The 22,809-nt window shown below is 34.5% G+C and overlaps 1 protein-coding gene and 1 long non-coding RNA gene across 2 annotated transcripts; both read right to left on the reverse strand.

The window, feature by feature from the left end:
* Nucleotides 1-267: 267 nt before the first annotated feature.
* LOC140179473 (uncharacterized) lies at nt 268-2,681 on the reverse strand. Its single transcript, XR_011872947.1, has 4 exons — nt 2,501-2,681; nt 2,355-2,409; nt 2,138-2,266; nt 268-633 (listed from the first exon to the last, which is right to left on the reverse strand). It is a non-coding gene; the product is annotated as an uncharacterized lncRNA (long non-coding RNA).
* Nucleotides 2,682-16,400: 13,719 nt separating this feature from the next.
* Nucleotides 16,401-18,332, reverse strand: LOC112749594 (MYB-like transcription factor ODO1). Its single transcript, XM_025797890.3, has 2 exons — nt 17,835-18,332; nt 16,401-17,383 (listed from the first exon to the last, which is right to left on the reverse strand). Exons 1-2 carry the CDS (start codon nt 18,095-18,097, stop codon nt 16,864-16,866), a joined length of 783 nt encoding a protein of 260 aa, XP_025653675.1. The 5' UTR covers nt 18,098-18,332; the 3' UTR covers nt 16,401-16,863.
* Nucleotides 18,333-22,809: the final 4,477 nt, after the last annotated feature.

The following is a 22,809-nucleotide window of genomic DNA, read 5'->3' on the forward strand; positions in this document are numbered from 1 at the left end:
ACAAGAGAAGTTAGAACCAAAATTCCTATTTTGAGGATTAATGGAAAAAAGTGAGATGGTGGGTTGGTGAAGCACACAGCTCGAGAGTTGACCTAGGGAGTGTAACTCAGTAACATGCAAGGTGTAACACCCTACCACACTAAGCTTTACGCTTAAGCCGTAAAATAGAGGTGGTGTGGTATTACGACCTCTAAAATAAAATGAGTACATGTAATAGCAGAAGAATTATAATATGCTAGGAGCCTTGAAGAAAAGAGGAAACAAAAATTGCAAAATAAAAGCGCAACGCTCTAGGAACGGGTTAACCTGCGTGCTAAGGAAACCATAACTATTATACATATGATAACAGAAGTAGGAATAGAGTGCCAAAGATACAAAATAACAAGCTCCTAACTCAGCCTGCGAAGTCAAGACTGGCCAGAGAATATTTACATATATATACATACATATCCAAGACCCAAAAGTACATATACACAATCCTGCCTCTCCATAAACCTCTAGGAGGATCAAAAGAACAAGTTATGCGGAGAGAAAACTAAGTACATATATACACATCATAGCATAACAAAATAACTCTGTAACCACTCCGCTTCAAGGGTCCAGACGCCTAACGAGATGTCTCTCGGCCTGCATCTGAAAAACAACAACATAGTATGGAATGAGAACCGGAGGTTCTCAGTATGGTAAATGTGCCACACACATAATATATAAGGTCCTGGGAATGCCAGAGGCAATCCTAGAACGCCGACACTCAGATTATAGAGCTTAAAGTATTAAACAGGAGCCATAAAAGGTGATTTTCTAAAAATATTTAAACCCAACTTAACTTAACCTTAAATCTAAGTCCCATACTGCCATTCCTCCATACCTCCAACTTCATCATGTATTTTCACAGACAAATAGACAGATAAAGGCAAGCACAAGAAGGTTACAAATACTGCAGGTAACAAATACACATTTAAAATGGCAAGTACATATAGGCACACCCAATTAAAGCACAAGCAAGTAATTCAAGTAATATGCAGATGATGCATGCCTGTCCTATGGCTGATGAGGCTCATCTGTCGGTTATCCAGCCAACCCGACAAGTCTGAATTGTCCTTAGACTGTCCCCCGACGTGCATCCCCAAGAGTCTATGCATAGATTTTTCTCAAATAATCAATATTGCTCAATGGGGGTAACATTCCCGGGAATTTATATAGTGCCCGGTCACACTTACGTCGTAGGGTCAACAGAGTATCGAGTTTTCAACCTGGTACACGTGGTGGCAAGCCACGGCACTTAATCCAGGGAACCTCGTATCTCAGATCATTAAATTATTCATGCCATATAAATAATTCAATTATAATTCATCAACATCCACATCATTCTCAATCGCATCTCATTCATGATCATAAATCAATCATATTCAATCCCTATCTTTCATTATCACACCACCCATTCTGTCCATCAATAGTTTCGATTCAAAACATAATTCATTCTTTTCTAAATGAATCAAACTTAAAACATGCTCATTTTCTTAATAACTCAAAATCAAACCATATAACATTTGAATCTAAATCTTTTTAAATAATTATCTAAATAAAATCTCTAATTTTTTATAAAATTTCGGCAGCATCTCCTCTAAAACTCGGACTTTGCCACCCTTTTCGGGTCCAAACCTGCATTCTTTTCAATTCAACATACCCTTCCTCATCATCATGACAATCACCACAATAAATCTACCTCAAATCAACAATTAAACTCATGCAATATTCAAGTCCAACAACCAAAATCCAACTAAGAATCATAGTTCACAAATCCTAGGCTTTTAACACAAAATACCTCATTATCACAGCAACCTCCACAATAATTAAACCTCAAATCAATAATTCACCAAATCATTAGTTAATCAACAAGCACCAAACTAACCATGTTCATCAACAATAACATTCAACCATAATTCTCTCCAAATTAACATAACAACATTCACCATCCAAAATTAAAAACTAATTATCGAATAAACTTCAACCAAATATATTCATCGACAAATTACTAAACATTAAACATACACCTGCATTCCAACTTATCCAATGGTCATCTAGCCTAAGTTTTCACAGAACATTATATATTAAATGCAAGAAACCTAAACCATACCTTGGCCGATTTCCACGTAATGACCAAAGCTATTTATTCAAAACCAAGGCAGCCCCTCAAAACTCAACTAATCCGCTTCCTCCAAGTTCCAGTATTCACAATTCCAAGCTCCAATTATTTATTCACAACCTAATACACATTCATAACACATATATATCCAATTTAATACTCAAAGCTCAAATTCAATGAAAATAAAATAGAATTATCATATCCTCACCTTACCCAAACTTCACATAAGCAAGAGTGAACGTTTCTCTCAAGCTAATTGGATCCTAAAACATCAAAAATCAAAGAAATTCAACATTCCCACTTAAAATTCGAAAATTGGGGGAAAAGAAGGCTGAGTGCAAAATAGTGAGTTACCCATGAAATTGTTTCGGTAAAAACGTAGAGCTCGACGTGGTGAACGCGTGGCCGCAAACGGTGCGGCGATCGGAGCTCGGACGGAGAAGTTACGAGGATCGGAAATTAACGTAAGGTTTCGGGAGCTTTTTCTCATTTCTCCTCTCCCTGGAAGCTGCAAGCTTCGTTTACGCTGAATGAAAGAAAAGAGAAGGCTTCGGTCTTCTTAAGTGATGGGCTGGTTGGGCCCACGGGCCCGGTTTGGGCCCGGTTCGGCCCGTTCGGTCCAATCTTGGACCGATTTTTTCGAAATTAGTGTCAAAATTCTCGTTTCGATGAGCTCTATCCTAATTTAATATAATATTCACATTTCTAATCCTCCTTATTAAAAACTAATTTATTGACTAATTATCTACTAATTTAATCGGGGTTTACACAAGGAGATACAAAAGAAGTTTTTCTCACCATTCAGAGATCAAGGAGAGATAACCAGTATTCTTGAGGTGTATGTTCTGAGAAGAGCTCTCTGAAGAAGTTCATCGACTTGGACAGTACTTCCTAGTCAAGGAGCATTTCGCCAGAATGAAGAACTGAATCAGAGGCTAGCAAATCTGGTTTATCACATAGCAAAGAGGCTGTTGAAGAGTCAATCTCCTTCATGTTTTGTAAATTGTAATTTACTTTTCAATGTTTATCTTTCTGTAATCTCTTGAGGTAAAAGGCAGAATGAGAGAGCTCAAGTAAAAGCCTAAGAGTGGAAAGAGGCAGAGTGATACACTTGAGTGAAAATCCTAGAGTGATTTCAGATTTCTTTAGGTTGATTCTGTGTCTTGTATCTTGTACCTGTGAGGTACCCCTTTCTTAGTTGGGTTAGCACTAAGAGTGAAGAGTTAGGTATTAGTATAACCAAGTCAAGTTAGGTTAGAACTTGAGAGTGAAAGGATTGTGTCAATCCTATAGAATTGGTGTATGTAATACTTTAACTATAGTGGAAATTCCACCTCTGTTGTGGTGGAGACTGGAAGTAGGTTGCATTACACAAGGCAACTGAACCAAGATACATTATGGTGTCAGCTTCTCTCTTCCCTGCTCTATTCTGCTTTCTGATATTCATGAGGCAAAAATAAATTGTCTCATAAATTTTCTGCTACTGAGTTCAAATAGAATCAGAATTGAAAGTTTGTATTAAAGGGTTATTTCAGTAACATAAAAGAAAGTCATAGATTCAACCTCCCATTCTCTAAGCCTTCTACAACCTTCAATTAGTATCAGGAGCTAAGGTCTTAAGAATCAAGCTTCACCGCTTGGAGCAAAGGTCCAATGGCGAACAACTTAGGCACAACCACAGTTGCCTATACTCTAACTGAAGGCTAGTCAAACAACAGGCCACCCTTCTTCAATGGGAAGAACTATGCCTACTGAAAAGAGAAGATGAGAATCTTCATTCAATCCATTGACTACAACAAATGGAAGATTGTTGTGAGTGGTCCCAAGATTCCAGCAAAAACAAAAACAAGTGCTGATGGAGTGGTGACTCCTAAAGAAGAAGCTGAATGGAATAAAGACGATAAGAAGAAGATGGAGCTGAATGCTAAATCCATCAACCTTTTTCACTGTGCTATCAGCTTTGAAGAGTACCGAAAGGTGTCTAGATGCAAGACAGCCAAAGAAATCTAGGAAAAACTCCAAGTTACACACGAAAGCACTAAACAAGTCAAAGAAACGATGATTGATATGCTGCGAAAAGAGTACAAGATGTTTAATATGAAGGATGGAGAAAGAATTGATGAAGTGTTTGAGAGATTCTCAATCATAATCAACAACCTCGATGCTATGGGTACAAACTATTTAGAACAAACCCTAGTGAGAAAACTCCTTAGAAGCTTCACAAAAAAATGGGAAACCACTGCCACTGTCCTAGTCGAGAGCAATAACCTAAGCCCTATAAATTATGATGAGCTGAGAGGAAAACTCCTTGCCTATGAAATCACACACACAAAACCGGACTCAAAGAAGAAGGGAACAACCCTCAAGTCAAAAATAGAATCAAAAGAGAGTGAGTCTAGTGATGGTATTTCAGATGATGAGCTTATGTTTTTTGTTAGGAGATTTAGAAGGATGATGAAGAACAAGGGCAAGTACAAGGGTTCAACCTCAAAGAAACACAAGATGGACTTGAGTAAGGTGACTTGTCATCATTGCAAGGAGGTTGGACATTTCAAGCTAAACTGTCCGAAGCTCAAGAAGGAGGACAAAGGGAAGAAAGAAAAGAAGAGAGTGCTCATGGCAGCTTGGGAGGATCTTGAGAATGACTCCAATGAGGAAGAAGATTCTGAAGGTGAAGATAAAATCTACTTCATGGCTGGTAATAATCATCTTGATGAGGTAAATTACTATGACTTATCTATAGATGATTTACATGCTATAATTGACGATCTTACACTAAACACCTTAAAACTGCTGGATAAATACACTAAGTGTAAATCTGAAAAAGATATATTGAAAGCAGAAAATGATTTTTTGAGAGAAAAGCTAAAGGAAACTGAATGTGCTTTGGAAATTATTGAAGAAAATAGATTTCTAAAATCTGAACTTGAAAAACTAAAAGGAAAGCACATTGTGAATCCTTCTCATGAACTTATTGCTGAAAATGAAAGACTAAACAAAATGGTTAAGAGGCTGAATGACAACTTAGCAAAATTTGCTCAAAGTTCCAGTAACTTGGACAAATTACTTGCAAGCCAAAGACCATTGTTCAAAAAATTCAGTTTAGGTTATATAACCAAGGAAAGTACAGTTTTTAATGAATCCTCTATAAAATTTGTGGCATCTTCATCAAAAACTAAATCCACTTCCAACAGATCTGATCTTGGAAATGCTTCCACACATGAGGAGGAATCTGATGAATTTTGTACTAGTGAAATTGAGCCTTTTTAAAAAACCGAAACAACATAAGATAGGCCAGGTTTGGGATACATTTCGAATAAGGAGGTTGCTTTCAAAAATCCACCATTTTACAACAAAACCTCGTATTCAAAAAGTACAAATGTTTCAAAAAATTCTGGTTGGAACACTTTTGCAAAGAGGAACAATCTCAATAAAAATCAGTTTGTCAAAAAGAAGAGCACCTCTTCTAAAAACCAGAAAATTCCAGTCCTTTAATCATTTCCAGCAAAATAAATCATCTCAGTTTCAGAAATATGCATCAGAAAATCGTTATTTAAATTGTAAGAAATTTGGTCACTCACATTCCCAATGCTTCATTGAAAAAAGAATGGTGGGAAACCAAGTTTACAATGTTGTGTGTGATTTCAATGCACTTGGGCAACCAAGATGGATTAACTTCAAAGGATCCAAATTAATTTGGATACCTAAGGTTACTTGAAGTTTTTCATGCAGATTTGTCTAGCATCCAAGAACAAAAGGGATATGTGGTACTTAGATAGTAGATGCTCAAGGCACATGACTGGAAGGTCAACTTACTTCATCAAACTAAACAAGTATGATGAAGGTTTTGTGACCTTTGGAGATGATGAAAAAGGTAAAATAGTTGCTGTTGGAAAAGTAGGTAATAAGCACTCTACTTTCATTGATGATGTCTTTTTGGTAAATGGCTTGAGGCACAATCTTTTAAGTATAAGTCAGCTGTGTGACTTAGAATATTTGGTCACTTTCAAAAGACTTGAATGCTGTGTGGTAAATGAAAAGACCAATGAAATGCTTTTCATTGCTAAGCATTATAATAATGTGTATGGACTCACCCTTGATGAACTAAAGGATCAAAATGTAGCGTGTTTTCATTCTAAAGAATCTAAAAAGTGGCTATGGCACAAGAGATTGGGCCATGCAAGTATGTTTCAAATAAACAAACTTGTAAAGAAAGGGTTAGTAAGAGGTCTTCCTTTGATAAGGTTTGACAAAGACATCACTTGTGATGCTTGTCAAATGGGAAAACAAACAAAAAGTTCATTTAAATCAAAGGAAGACATCTCTACTAACAGGCCACTTGAATTGCTACATATTGATTTGTTTGGTCCAACAAGAACTCAAAACCTAGGTGGTAAACATTATAGTTTAGTGATTGTGGATGACTATTCTAGGTTTGGTTGGGTTTTATTTCTTGCACACAAAAATGAAGCCTTTTCGGCCTTTGAAATCTTTTGCAAGAAAATTCAAAATGAAAAGGATTTAAAGATCTCTTCTATAAGAAGTGATCATGGAACCGAATTTGAAAATCATTTATTTGAATTCTTTTGTGAGGAATTTGGAATATCTCACAACTTCTCTTGTCCAATGACACCACAACAAAATGGTGTTGTGGAAAGAAGAAATAGAAGCATTCAAGAAATGACAAGAGCTATGCTTTGTGAGAGCAATGTTCCAAAATTTCTTTGAGTTGAAGCGGTTAACACAGCTTGCCAAATTTTGAATAGAACTATCAGAAGGAAATTTTTGAAGAAAATCCCTTATGAACTTTGGAAAGGTTCCCCACCAAACTTGGACTACTTGCATATCTTTGGATGTAAATATTTTGTTCTAAATAACAAAAAAAATTTGGGAAAATTTGATCCAAAGGCATATGAGTGTTTATTTGTAGGATATTCCACAACTAGTAAAGCATATAGAGTTTATCATCAAGATGCTAGAATAATTGAAGAGTCCATACGTGTTACATTTTGTGATACTAACTTGGTGCAAAGTGTTTTGGAAGATTGGGATGCAGGGAATCAAGCTCAAAAGGATGATGAGACTGCACAAAATCATGAAAATAAAATTCTGGACAAGCTGAACCAGAAACTGCAGTGGCTGAAAATTTAAGAGACAATTCCATTTTGTCTCATGAATTTGAAGGACATCCTGAAACCAGCAGTACCCAGAATCTTTTGGTAACTGAATCTGCCTCCAAGTCCACCAGACCTTGTAAATGGAGATTCTTGAAGAATTATCCTGAGGAATTTGTCATTGGGGACGTCTCTCATGGGGTTAAAACTCGGTCTTCAACTAGAAAGGCAAATGAAGAAACAAACATTGCCCTTCTCTCTCAAATGGAGCCTCAGAATGTCAAAGAAGCTCTTAATGACCCTTCTTGGGTAAAGGCAATGGAAGATGAGCTTCTTGAATTTAAGAAGAACCAAGTTTGGACATTGGTTCCAAGGCCGAATGGAAAGAAAATGACCGGCACCAAGTGGATTTTTCGAAACAAGCTAAGAAAGGATGGTAGCATTACTAGAAACAAAGCAAGACTAGTGGCACAAGGATATGACCAAGAAGAAGGAATAGACTTTGATGAATCTTTTGCCCCTGTTGCCCGAATGGAAGCCATAAGACTTCTCTTAACTTATGCTGCATTTTGTAATTTTAAATTATATCAAATGGATGTGAAATGTGCATTCTTAAATGGTGTGATAGATAGGGAAGTGTATGTGGAGCAGCCACCTGGTTTTGAAAATAAAGAATTTTCCAACCATATTTTTAAATTATCAAAAGCTCTCTATGGTTTGAAACAAGCTCCTAGAGCTTGGTATGAGAGACTTAGCACTTTTCTTTTGAAAAATAGTTTTCAAAGAGGCACCACAGACACTACTTTTTTTATAAAAAATTCTAATGATTCTTTCATTCTAGTCCAAATATATGTTGATGACATTATTTTTGGATCAGCCAATGAATCCTTTTGTGCTGAATTTGAAAAATTCATGACAAGTGAATTTGACATGAGCATGATGGGTGAACTTAATTTTTTCCTTGGGCTACAAATTAAACAAACTGAAAATGGTATTTTCATTCATCAAGAGAAGTATGCCAAGGAACTAGTTAAGAAATTTGGTATGGAAAATGCCAAACCCATGGGAACTCCCATGCACCCTAATTCTAAATTAGACAAGGGAGAAACTGAGAAAGATGTAGATGAGACTAGGTATAGAGGAATGATTGGTTCTCTTATGTACTTAACTTCCTCTAGATCCGATATTGTGCAAAGCGTTGGAATGTGTTCAAGGTTCCAATCTAAACCTAAAGAGTCTCATCTTTCTGTAGTTAAGAGGATCATTAGATATGTTCATGGCATATCCAATTTTGGTCGTTGGTATCTTAAGATTGATGATTTTTCTGCAGTTGGTTATTGTGATGCAGATTTTGCCGGTGATAGAGTTGATAGAAGGAGCACATCAGGCTTATGTTGCTTCCTTGGAAAGTCCTTGAATGTTTGGTCAAGTAAGAAGCAGCCAGCAGCGGCTTTATCCACTGTAGAGGCTGAGTCTATAGCTGCTTCTTCTTGTTGTTCTCAGCTCATGTGGTTAAAAACACAACTTGCTGATTACAAGTTAAATGCTAAAAATATTCCCTTGTTGTGTGACAATATGAGTGCCATTAATATTTCTAAAAATCCAGTTTTGCACTCTAAGACTAAACATATTGAAGTGAAATTTTGCTCAATAAAAGAACATGTTCAAAAGGGGGATATTAGCATTTAATTTATTAAATCAGAGGAGCAATTAGCTGATATTTTTACTAAACCACTAACTGAGGACAGATTTTGCATGCTTAGGACTAGTCTAGGGATTTTAAGCCATGATTCATTGATTGCTGATGTGTTTGTTGAAGTTTTTGTCTCATAAATAGGTATAAGACAATTCTAGGCAAGTGAAGAACCTTCTTTTAAATCAGCATTCTCAGGCCTTTTTACAAGTACAGAGTCACCTGGGCCAACCTCAAAAATCAGATCTGGAGTAGTCCAATATGTTTCCTTAAACCAAACCACCTCTGGGCCCAATATGAGTGTTACATTTATTTACTTTTTCTGAGTTTGTTTTGTGTATTTTATTTTATTCCTTGTTTTTGTTTTCTTTTGGTCAAAAGATTTCAAATTTGAAATTACTTTCTATTTTACTTTTAATAAAATCAAATCTTTCTTTTTATTATGTCAAGTCTTTTCATAGTCATATCAGAGGTGATGCAGTTGCATATTTTGAGAAAACTCTTGGGTACGGTTACCAACGCTTCTCCTTCTCCCCTCATAACTCCTCTGCAAACTCTTCGATTTCTACCACTACCTTTACTGCTTCTCTTTCTTCAAAACCTGAAACCACCCAAACGAGGAAGAAAACCATTTCACGAAAACCTCCTCGTGAAAAGATTCTTAAACTTCCATCAAAACCGAAGCCCTCTACTCGTTTAAGAGATCAGACCTTCACTCCCTCACCTTCTCCTCCTACCTCTCCTCCTCGCACTGATCCCATGGCTCGTACTAAGAACCCTTCAAGGCTCCTTCCTTCTTCCAAGCCGATGCCACCTCTGAAGAAACCTCCATCCAAACCTAGTTCATCGAAGCCGAGTTCATCGAAAGGGAAATGACCAACAGCGACTGAACCTACCTCTGAGCCCACTCAACCTAAGACAAGTTCTGTTTCCTTGCGTTCTCAAAAAGGTAAACCTCGACTCCCTTTCAAATCTGTTAGAGAACCAGACATTGATCCTTTTGCTCATAAATCCCACTTCATGACATCTCACTCCAACTATAATCCTTATAGATTTAGGCCTGCCGTGAACAATGACTTTTATGAAGGAGTTATTAAGTACTGTACCCTGTGTCACTCTTTTCTTGCTGATTTGCCAAACCTGAAAAAGAAAGGTTTTCAATATGTTGAAAATTTAGAATTTTTAGACTGGAATCACCTTTTTAACATCAAAAAGCCTGTTTACCCTCTTTTGGTCAAAGAGCTTTATGCTAACATGACATATCACGAGGGAAGTGTGCATTCTTATGTTAAGGGCCGAGGCATTGTTTTAAATGATGAAACAATCAGTGATTCATTGAAGTATACTGATGTTGGGCCTTGTGCTTATACTTCGGTTAAGTGGGATGAAGGAGTAGGTATATTTTTCAATGATGTTTTGGCTCATATTTGTGAACATGTTTCTCTGATTGATGGCATCACCCCTACTCATAAAGTCCTGAGTTATGAACGTGCTCAGTTGCATCGTATTGTAAATCACATCATACTTCCTCAAAGTGGTTCATATCAAAGGGTTTCATACACTGACACTCTTATTTTGTATGCCCTTCTCACTAAAACAGAAATCTCTTTTGCTTATTTGATAGTAAGATACATGTTTGATTCTGTTAGAAGTGAGGAAGATAAAGCTCTCCCTTATGGCATGTTCTTAACTTGTATTTTTGAACATTTTGGTGTTGATTTGTCTAATGAGTCGTATGAGAATAGACACTCTTACCTAAAGAGAGGTGGTTCAGTGAAACAACATAAGGGACCTACTCGCACTGAAAAGGTTGTACTAGATGATGAAGATGATGAGTTCATTCCTGAGGAATCTTCTCCTCCTTCCATCGAGGGCACTTCTATCTCTACTGGATAAAAATCTGCTCTGTTTAATGTTGTCAAGGATGTAGTCCAGAAGTTTGTCTCCCAATCCAATCACATGATTGCCATGAGTAAGGAACAAAGGAAGCTAGCAAGCAAGCATGAGAACTTCCTCCGAAAATCAAGGGATAGGGTGGTTGTATGTATGAAGTTCATTGAAGATGAAGATCATGCCACTGATGTTGAAGAAGAAGCTGAATCAGAGGGAACTGGTTCGGATGCCTAGATTTGTCTCATGAAGCTGCTGCTGTCTGCTCTCTTTTGTCTCATGAAAACTGTTTCTTTTGTTACTTTTGGACTACTTTTGTTATTTCGGATGACTGTAATACCTTAACAACTGCTGCATTTACTTTAAATTAATTTAGTATTTTTTAGACTGTGCATTAACACTTTCCTGCAGGTTTAAGGTGCGGATTTTGCTTGATGTTGTCTATGCTCCACCCTTGATGACAAAAGGGAGAGTAATAGCATGAGCAGTAAATTTTTTGGTGAATTTAACTGCTGCTACTAAATTTTTTTATGATTTTGATTGCTGGTGGCACAATGGTTTTGGCATGAAAATTTGATTTGTAATTTTTGCTACTGTTGTGATTTTTTTTTGCCATGAAATTGGAACTTGTTGTATATGAGATGTTGCTGGTTTGCCCTTGATTAACCTTGATGCTTTGTTTTTGTTGCTGACATGATATGCTCAGTATTGGACTGGATTTGTGGTGCTAATTGTTTAAACTCCCTTTGTCAAGATAAATTTGTATAGTTCTTTACTGTTCTCTCTATAAGTATAATGTAAATAGGAACAAAAAGAAGAGCATAAATCTAGGGGGAGCTACTCTTGAAAAAGAAAGAGGGAGTAACACATAAGTAAGAAACATTATTCAAAGGGAAGTTTTTCAACTTTACTAAAATTCAATTCCTTTTGGTTAATGCTTAAATATGTTTGTCATCAAGGGGGAGATTGTTGAGTTAAGAAATTAACTAACATAATTGATGATGACAAACATTAGATTATTGGGTTAATTACCCAATTAGTTTTGATTATTTTGGTTTAGTGATGCAGGCCAAAATTAATATACAAAGGCAGCCCAAAGAAAACAAAGCAAGCAACCAATGGGCTGAACTTGAATCAAACGCGATCCAAGCCCGATTGCTTCTCTCATTCAAACCCTTCCCATGTGATTTCACCAAAAGCAACGTACACTTTTTTCTCTTGGTCAGAAAGCAGAGAAGTAAGAGAAAGCTTAGTCCCTAAGTTGTTCACCAAAGAAGCAAGAAAGAGAAGGTTAAGCAAAAGGTTGAAGTCTAATCACCCACATCAAACTGTATCAAGAAGTCAGAAGCCAAAAGGTGATTTCATTTCCTTATACATGCATCATATCTTCTTTTCTTCATCTTCAACATTCTGCCTATCCATTATGGGTTACATGGGAAAGATGATCTCTGCTCTTCACTACTGTGTATCTACGGTCATATGTGTGTCTTGGGGACCAAGTTATTTTTCAATGGCCAAGATCTGGGTTTACCATTGAAAATATTTGTTTCTGCTGTCCTGTGGCTTTCGGTCAACAAGAGAAGGTCAAAACCAAAATTCCTATTTTGAGGATTAATGGGAAAAAGTGAGATGGTGGGTTGGTGAAGCACACAGCTCGAGAGTTGACCTAGGGAGTGTAACTCAGCAACATGCAAGGAGATACAAAAGAAGTTTTTCTCACCATTCAGAGACCAAGGAGAGATAACCAGTGTTCTTGAGGTGTATGTTCTGAGAAGAGCTCTCTAAAGAAGTTCATCCACTTGGACAGTGCTTCCTAGTCAAAGGAGCATTCCGCCAGAATGAAGAACTGAATCAGAGGCTAGCAAATCTGGTTTATCACATAGCAAAGAGGCTGTTGAAGAGTCAATCTCCTTCAAGTTTTGCAAATTGTAATTTACTTTTCAATGTTTATCTTTCTGTAATCTCTTGAGGTAAAAGGCAGAATGAGAGAGCTCAAGTAAAAGCCTAAGAGTGGAAAGAGGCAGAGTAACACACTTGATTGAAAAGTCTAGAGTGATTTCAAATTTTTTTAGGTTGATTCTGTGTCTTGTATCTTGTACCTGTGAGGTACCCCTTTCTTAGTTGGGTTAGCACTAAGAGTAAAGAGTTAGGTATTAGCATAACCAAGTCAAGTTAGGTTAGAACTTGAGAGTCAAAGGATTGTGTCAATCCTGTGGAATTGGTGTATGTAATACTTTAACAATAGTGGAAATTCCACCTCTGTTGTGGTGGAGACTGGATGTAGGTTACATTGCACAAGGCAACTGAACCAGGATACATGATGGTGTCAGCTTCTCTCTTCCCTGCTCTGTTCTATATTATGATATTCATGAGATAAAAATAAATTGTCTCATAAATTTTTCACTGCTGAGTTCAAACAGAATTAGAATTAAAAGGGTTATTTCAGTAACATAAAAGAAGATCATAGATTCAACTCCATTCTCTAAGCCTTCTACAACCTTCAAATTTGATTTTTAAAGTTTCAATTTACTTATTTTGATCTTTTAATTTGGTATCTGTGACTCACATTAGGGTTTTAAGTATTTTGCTAGAAAAAAAATAAGATAAAAAAAGTTTCAATTGTCACATCAAATAGTTGCTAGAAAGTACAGCGTAGCAGTTTTCTGTCCATCTCAGTATGTCGTTACCGATTTTATGAGACTGTGACAAAAATAAGACTAAGAACCAATGTGAGTTGTAACTACTAAATTTTGGGAGACTAAATTGAGTAAATCGAAATTTTTGAAATTAGATTGAAACACGAATATAATTTTAGAGGTCAATATAAGTATTATCTCTTTGTTGACAATTAAGTTGTTTTAATGGTTATTAAAATCTAATAATGGTTTATAATAAAAAAGAAGCATACTTTTGCAACAACGAACTTATAGCAGTAGTTAGGGGTGTTCATAGATCGAATCATATTCACAAATCTATGGTATTTATCCGTATCTAATCCATAATTTATGGATATGATTCGATCTATAAGATGATTAGATTGGATCAGATCTGATCCACACTCTAATCAGATAGAAGTAAATATGTTTAAAAGAGTAAAAAAAAAGTTTCAATCCTGCTAGGTAATCAAGAGGGATCCTGCCAACTTCTATTGGGTTGAACCCCAAAGCCCATTTCAAAAAAAAAAAAAAACTTATGTCCAATCATCCATGGTAAACCTAATTCAACCCCAACACTAGTAAACATAATTAACCATATCTTTCACCGTTCAAGTCCAGCCTCATCCCTCAACCCCCGACAGTCCCCTTCCCGACCTCCCTCCTCCATCCTTGGACGCGTTTAATTTCCATTGCCGGTGTCAACGATGGTCAGTGCCGCTCGTGCTTTCGTCGGCGAGCAACCACTGGTCTTCGGAAGTCTATCTGAGTTCCGCCATTACTGTATAAGATACAATCACAAAAAGGCACCTCCTGTAGAAGACACATTCATAAAAGACACCTCCATTTAAAAGACACATCCACAAACGACATTTGCATTAAAAGATACATACATAACAAGATATATACTTCTTGAAGACACATGCATAAAAAGATACCTCTATTAGAAGACACATTCATAAAAGACAAAAGACTCTTCGTAAATGGATGATGCATTCATTCCTTCTTCTCCAAATGTACATTCCATCGACGAAGCGGTCGAAAATGCGGGATTTTTGTTCGCGACTTCGGACGACGTCACTAGTGTTACTAAGGGCGTCGAGTGCTTCTTCCGGATGCATTATGACCGGCGTTGGAGATAGCTTTCGGTAATATATACGGTCGGTGATGCGATGGGATGGATGATAGCATTCGGCATGAGGATCTGGAAGGCTGAGTTTTGAGGAGACGAGGGTTCACGTTCAAGGTGGGGGCTTTTCGAGGTTTCATCAAAGGAAAAGTAACTTAACAGTGAAATGGAGGCGTAATGGAATCCTCGTTTTTCAAAATTTGCTTAAAAACCTATTAATCAATTCTTTATTTTTTTAAAAATATAAAATTAATATATATTAATTAGAGCTGTTTAAAAAAGTGACAAATTTATGTTGTCTACCTATATTTTTTCAAAAAGTTTTATTGACTTTTTTTTATAAAAATATATTTTTAATATTTTTTATTTTACGAATATATTTGATATCCAATCCGAACATAAAAAGTGCGAATATCGAATCCGATCTAATGAGTTTAGTGCGAATCGAATTGAAATTTTGGTCATATATGATCTGCAAACATTATTAGCAATAGTAATTAAAAAAATTTATAATAATTATACTTTTAATTAGGAGGAAGTCCAAAAAAAAAATACTAAATACAATATAAGAAAATTGTACTTTAAGTCAGTTGGACTTTTTTTGCTCCTATAATAATAATATGGTAATTGTTTTATATGTCACACAAATATAAACGTTTTTTATTATTTTTTTATTTTTTGTGAACTTAAGAAACGTGATGTGAATCTCTCTAGTGCTATTATCAATTTTTTTGGGGTGAATTATATGGTAAAGATATAAGTTTACAGATGTTTTCTTTAATAGAATGAAATAGAGATTAATAAAGGTAGGACCCACATTTTGAATAACAATAAAATAATACAAAATAACTATAAAAAAATTTATATTCTCTCTCTGTACCACTTCAATCTATATAGTAGGGTGTTTTGTTTTTTGGTATTAGTCCTATCATCGATTTGATTCATATATAATTCAGATGATAAATTATTTGGTGATGTGCTTCCGTTTTAGTTTTTACTGTGATATACTTCTTTTGTATAAACAATATTTAAAAAAAAAAACTAATAATTAAGCTATTTCACTTTTTGTTTTAGCCCAATTCAATTTTTTTGGAAAAAAAAATCTTTTAAAAAGTTTAATAATATGTGAAAAGGAATACAGAATAAGTTACATAGGAACAAATTAAAATACAATACAAAACTATTATTAGCAAAAGATGAAATAAGAATTTTTTACCTGGGATTTGGCTCTTCTAAAATTATATTGTCACTTTAAAAAAAATACACCATTAATCAGTCTTAGACTAAGACAGTGAGGCTCACAAATAATAAATGTTACAAATTTAAAGGTGATTAAAGCATCATTTACTACTTTATTAACATTGTCACTTTAGAGAATTTTTTTTTTACCTAAGTGGTCTTCTTAAAAAAAATTAATTAATATGTGTCCTAAAGACATATGATAAGTTTATCACTAATAAAAAAATTTAAATATTTTTATTAATAAATACAAAATAAATACATTAAAAATTTAAATTTTGTATATTTTCAACAATTTTTTTTTTAATTTGTAATCTTAGCAGGTACTCTTAAATCTTAATAGATAAATTCTTAAAAAAAATTCACGTTTCAACAATTAACACAATTAAAATGAAAGTATGACATTAACCACTACTTTATTTAGGTTTAAATGCCGATGGTAACTGCTTAATCATGCATGTTCATCTCAGAGTTCTCCCTGTCTAGCCATGAGGATGTGAAATAAACAAAGAAATGGAAAGAAAAAACAGCAAAATTTATAACCGCAATAAAAACAAGATTTACCATTATATCTGCTTCAAGGTCAACATCCATGTACAATAGGTTTTATAACCGCAAAAAGCAACACACAGTTTGCAGTTCACAGTTCCCAGATTTTGTCCCTAAACCTAACAGAGACACAAATGATTACAGCATTTTTAAAATTACAAGCAATGCGGCATTGGGGGGATTTGGTTTGCTATCACTTTTGCATTTTGGTTGGCGAGGAACCTCATTAAGAGTAAAGGTTCACGTCCACCTTCCTAGAATATTCCGGAACATACAATAGTAAATTTCAACTTCACTTTAGTTTAAAACCATGGTATATATTTACGTATTTATGTACGTATATATAGATTGTATTTTAATTAAAAGGTTATATCTGTTATATATATATGTTCACCTTCTTAAACATACACAGGTCACTCATCACCGTACTCCATGTATATCCTAAAATGCTAATGCCATTTTGTTTCCTCTGTTTCCAGAGTTTGGAGAGCATTTGACTCAGTCTCATTGAAACAGTTAAAACCAAAGTCATGAATGCCAAAGTCTTGACAGTCCAATAACCAAGATGTAGGAGTAGTATCCCATAATGCATCAATGAGTGGAGTATCATCAAGCCACAAGCTGTTCAATATTAGAGATTCATCCCCATCCCCCGATGCAGAACAAGAGTTTTCAGTTGGTGGTGACGAACTCGACGAGTTCTCCTGCTGTGAATTGATGGGAACCGGTACCCCATTATTATCGTTGTTGTTATCAACAGTTTCCCTGAGCTGTTGTTGAGGTTGTGGCAATTGCTCTGCTGATTCGGATGAAGATGATGATGATGAAACTAGTTGTTGCTTATCAAGAGGTTCATGAGTAACAGGGTCAATACCCATCTTAAGGAGCTTTTTCTTGATGTGTGTGTTCCAATGATTCTTAATCTCATTATCTGTCCTTCCTGGTAACCTTGAAGCTATCTTAGACCACCTGAGACAAAGAAACTTTACCATAAGTAGTTAAGTAAGCTTTAGGGTGCGTTTGGAATGGAGATTAGGAAACAGAGACTTAGAATCTGAGATTAAATTAAGTTTTTATATTATGTTTTTGTGTAAAATATATTGAATTATATCTAAATATTATGTTTAGTTTAAGATAAATATAAAAATTAAAGAATAAATTTAAAATTTAAAAAATTAAATAAGAATATTATTAAAATTTCAATTTTCAATCTTAAAAATTTCAGTGTTTTCTATATTGAAAGGACTAAATTTTGTGTCCCAATACCAAAATTTTAATTTTAGTAAACAAACACTACCTATGTGTTTTGGGCCTTCCTTATTTCTTGCTTTGCATCCAAAGATAAGTATTCATATATATAAAGTTAATCTTGTGTATAGCAAAAACAAGGGAAAAAGTGTTGGAATAAGATTGTATGTACCTGTTGCCAAGACGGGCATGGAGATCGATGACAAGTTGCTCCTCAGAATGAGTGAGGAGGCCTCTCTTCAAGTCAGGGCGAAGATAATTGGTCCAACGAAGACGACAGCTCTTTCCACAACGCTTAAGGCCTGCAAGCTTAGGCACAGTTCTCCAACAGCACTGTCCATTGCTCATGATGAAGTTCATAAGCTTCTTATCTTCTTCACTTGTCCATGGACCTTTCTTCACCCCAACTTTGTCACAGCATGGTTGTCTCCCCATACTGCTATACCAACACACTACTTTCTTAACTTTGATTGCTCCAATAACCCAATTGCCCCACACCCACCTATATATATAACAAAAATTAAAAGGAGGCAGAGACCAATTGGGGGCCACCAATAGGTTCTGAAAGCCACCTTGGAACTAATATATATATTTAAGGGGTGTTCTCGTGTTTATTATATATATATATGACGCTGACCCAAAGACACACCTACATGTGTTATATCATCCCAAACAACTCTTAGAGACGAAAATGATTTATCTTTTTCCCATCTCCCTTTACTGATCCACTCCCCTGATTCAAATCTTACTCAACCATTTCGTCATCACCACGTATATGTGTCGCTAATTTATTGATGGAGTAGGGTAAGAGATGATGAAAAATAATACTTGTGTAACTCTTTTTCTCTTTTTGTTTAAATATAAAGTATATGTAAATTAAGGTTTGCTTTCAAAGTGAGTGGGAGTCATCATACATTGTTTGATTAGGATTACAAAGTAGAGATGGCCATCGTATCATTAGTTCATTACTACTAACACAAGTCTTTGATGTAATGGATATGTAAAGATGTCTATGGCTTAAAATTTGATGTGCTTGAAGAAGGTTGATCAAGATCATTGTCGTGTGTAGTATACGGTGTGTGTGGGACAAGTAGCTGCGCCAGGTGTGAAAATGTTAAAGCATTTGAAGATCTTTATCTATTTGACATTATTGGTGTTATTTTGAATGGACAATAATGATCTATTGAGTTTCGGTGGCCACAATTTTGATTTGATTTTCCTCTCACAAATAACCATTCCTAGCCCGCTCGCTGACTTTTGTTTTTCCTATGCCCCTGTTTATAATGAATCATAATCTCATTAATGCATTTGGTAGAAAGAAAGATATAATACAGAGGGGACATGCATGCCTAATAATATGACTCAATTCAAGGGTTAAGAAAATATTCGTCAAGGCTTAATTAGGACTACAGGGAATATGATGTTCCAGGGATAAAACAGTACAATGACAGCACCGCTCATTAATTGAAGCAAAATATAAGTAGTTATTAATTATTACAGATGGATATTTATCTAACTAATAGAAAAAGATTAAACAATTTCTTTCACAAATCTTCTGTTACACTGCTATATTTTATATATGATGCTCTATGGCTCACTCCACTGCTGGACAAGTATAATAAGGATGCGTGCATGAGTTGGTAAATTAAATCACAATTTTGGTTTAGTATCTTTGGCAAGTACCAAACATGCATGAACCGTAAAGCAGGCTGTGTATTATAAGCTAAGATTATTCCATGCATTGATCAACTATGAGGTTTATATTCAGGGCGTTTTCAAACATTTTTGCCTACCGTAACAAATGAAACAAATTAAATTTTAAAAAAGAAATGGGGGTTGGCAAGGTTATCAACAAGGCCAAGAGCCATTATAATATGGCAGATTGGCAGTAGTATCTTAATTCCGTGCGAAGAATAGATCATATCAAAGTCAAATCTCTTTTATCAAACAACATTGAGGTAGTGATGCATACATACATGTCCTTGTTGTGCATCTGCCATGCGGCTATTTAATTTAACATGTTAATATTTTATTACATGCAGAAGATTAGAATAGGGTAGGTGACAACCCCAATTTTTGGTCTTTGACTTTATAGTCTTCCCCTGCGTCTAAGCTTCAAATATCAAATTATTATATTAAAAAAATGATAAAACTTCTTTGTGGTAATTGGTAGAGGACTCATCGTATATAGCTGATGCAGGGGAGATGTGGTTTTATTTGATTTTGTTATTTTCTCTTATTTTCGTGTGGAAAGCTCTGAAAAGGAGAGGTTATATATACACTCAAACATTTTTTGTAGGTTATTATCACATTTTGAGGTTAAGGCAACTCAAATAGACAAATGCCACATAAATGTATGTTAGCTTTCAAGGCACTGTATTAAGATAGTATATTCTAGCATCATTTTGTTTTAATTTGTGAATTTTTAGAGACCATAATATACATATACTATTAGTATATTAGCTAAAGAGAAAGTGAATATTCAACATAAAAGGATTGGCCTCAGAGAGTACTCAATATGGAAGTTAGGTACAAAGACCAAGGGTGATATATATATATATGTATATGCAGCAATAATATATAATGGTCATATCAATGTATAAGCTAATTATGATTAACACGTTGCTTGCAAGTTGGAGCTGTCTGGAACCATATTACTGTAGCAGTTGTGAGTTCATTATCACACGACCCTTCGCCAAACATCTTCACAATTCTACTCAATTCCTTCCCTTTTAAAATCTCTTTGGCGCACTCATTCTCTTCCCCTTACACCATACAGAATTTAATATTTATGACCAATGTACATGGTAAACAATAATAAGCAAATATTGAGTAATGCCGTCAGTTCTTCTTATTTTATGTATATATAAAAAGAAAGGAAATTATAAAATTCTAACTATATTTTGGGGTAAACGGTATAAAGTCTTATCTCTTCTGTTGTACTGTTGTAAGTTAATCAAATCTTAATTGATTAGACATGTAAGTAATAAGCTTTATAAAAGTTTCGATAATCTTTTTTCTTGATGTGTTGAATCACTCACAGACCATAAATATAAAATATATATAAGTATATAACTTATAAGCCATCACAACAGTGGAATAGCAGGTGGACTGGTTGAAACTAGGACCAAGATACACAACGAATGCAAGAAAGTATAAGATAAATTACTTTAATCCATTTACTTTCACTTTAATGTTTATTAAGAGTATATTCATCCAAGTCAACGAATTATAGTTTAAATGTCTTTATACTCATCTAAGAGGTCGCGAATTCAAGTATTTCTATTTATATTCCAACATGTATTTTATACTAGTGGCTGACTTTGATGGCATGGACGGATCCAGAAATAGTATCTTGAGGGGCCAATAATATATATAAGAGGAATGCTAGGGGACCAGCAACTTTTGTGATTTGTAGCCATCAAATAGCCATCAATGATGGTTTTAATGGTGTGAGATTTTATCCAATGGCTCACATTTCTTTGCTGGTTACATGCTGGCCAGAATTTAATAAAGTTGCTGGCCCCCTAGACTTTTCCTATATATAATATTAAAAAATTATGCAAAAAATTATATAATGTAAAATGCATTACAAAAATATAGTGATAGAGAATATATTTTAAAGTACAAAAAATATATATGTACTTTTTATTAATGAAGTGGTCGATTCCTCGTTTCATAAAATTCATCGATAATAGAATTTGTGTCAAATTTTTCTGCAATTTTCTTTTCAATATAATTAAAAGACAATTAGCAAGAAATTTATCTTTCATTTTGTTTCTGAATTATTCTTCACAATATTCATAGCTGAAAAAGAACTCTCAGTTGTAGTAGTTGAAACAGAAAAAATTAATACCAAATGAATCAAGAAAGACGCTCACAAGAAGAAAAAAATCTACTTTATGAAAATTGAAAAATTTTATTTAATTAAAAAATATTAGTAATAATATCTTTTCATATTTTCTTAATATTGTTACTTACTTTTTAGATATTAGAAATCATTAATATTTAGGTTAGACTGAATTTTTATTTATATTAGACTAAACACTAAATAAATTTAAAAAAAATAAATCATACTTAATAACTTATTACTATTAATCTTTTTTTAAAAAAGATGGGGCCGAAGCCTCCATTCGCCCCCGGTAAGTCGTCCCTGTAAAATTGATGGCTGATTTTAATGTATACGTAGCATAACCCTTTTAATAAAAGTGTTTAAAACTTTTAAAAGGGAAGCATGCAATAAAAAAGATATAACCAAGCATTTCATGGATTCCTTACCAGATCAACCATATCATTGTACGACCACCATTGTCTACTGGCACCAAACAGCAAGTTAGTAAGTTTTAATTTTATTGATGTGTTCAAAGTTCAAACTCTACACTCTACATTATCCACACTATATATATATATATAGTACTTCAAACTCTACACAGCAATTAAAATCTTCATCAAGCATACACTACACTGCATACAATACCAATTTTGCTACTTAGTATTTTAATAAAGAAAAAATAATAATTATTATATACTGTTAGATCATGTAATTTTGTGTGTATAATGTGGTTAAAAGGATAAAGATTACTCCATGTTATGCGGTTAAACTGAGATTAATGTGGGATTGGAACCCATCCCCATTGGAGTGATATCCATGACAGCTTTAGCTAGCAAACAAAGGCGCCCCTTATATTCTGCTGCCAATACCACAAGACACTGATCTTACCACCAAGGAATCATCATCCTGACTGAACTTCAAAACAAGTGTCCATTTGAAAAGTCACAACTATAACTATGAGTATTTGGTTTAATATTTTATTCAACAAATATATGTTTTATTTTCTTTAATGGCATTTCTTTTTATTTGGCTTGGCTTTTTTTTTTCATCAACTTTTAGTATTTTTTGTATGTACGTTTTTTAAAAGTAATATTAGACTTACTTCAACATTCAATGAAGAATGCTGTTGAAAATTTATAACATACTAATTTATTGTTTACTAATCATATCCTTTTCTTCTTTTATCAAATTTATATTTTAAAAAAAATAAATAAGTTTTATCTTAATTTCATTCATATATTTATATTTACACATCATTCTATATACATGTTTAAACTACTACAATACACCAAAAAAAACTAATTTGTTAATCATT

Source organism: Arachis hypogaea, chromosome 15 (genome assembly GCF_003086295.3).
Source record: "Arachis hypogaea cultivar Tifrunner chromosome 15, arahy.Tifrunner.gnm2.J5K5, whole genome shotgun sequence".
NCBI lineage: Eukaryota > Viridiplantae > Streptophyta > Magnoliopsida > Fabales > Fabaceae > Arachis > Arachis hypogaea.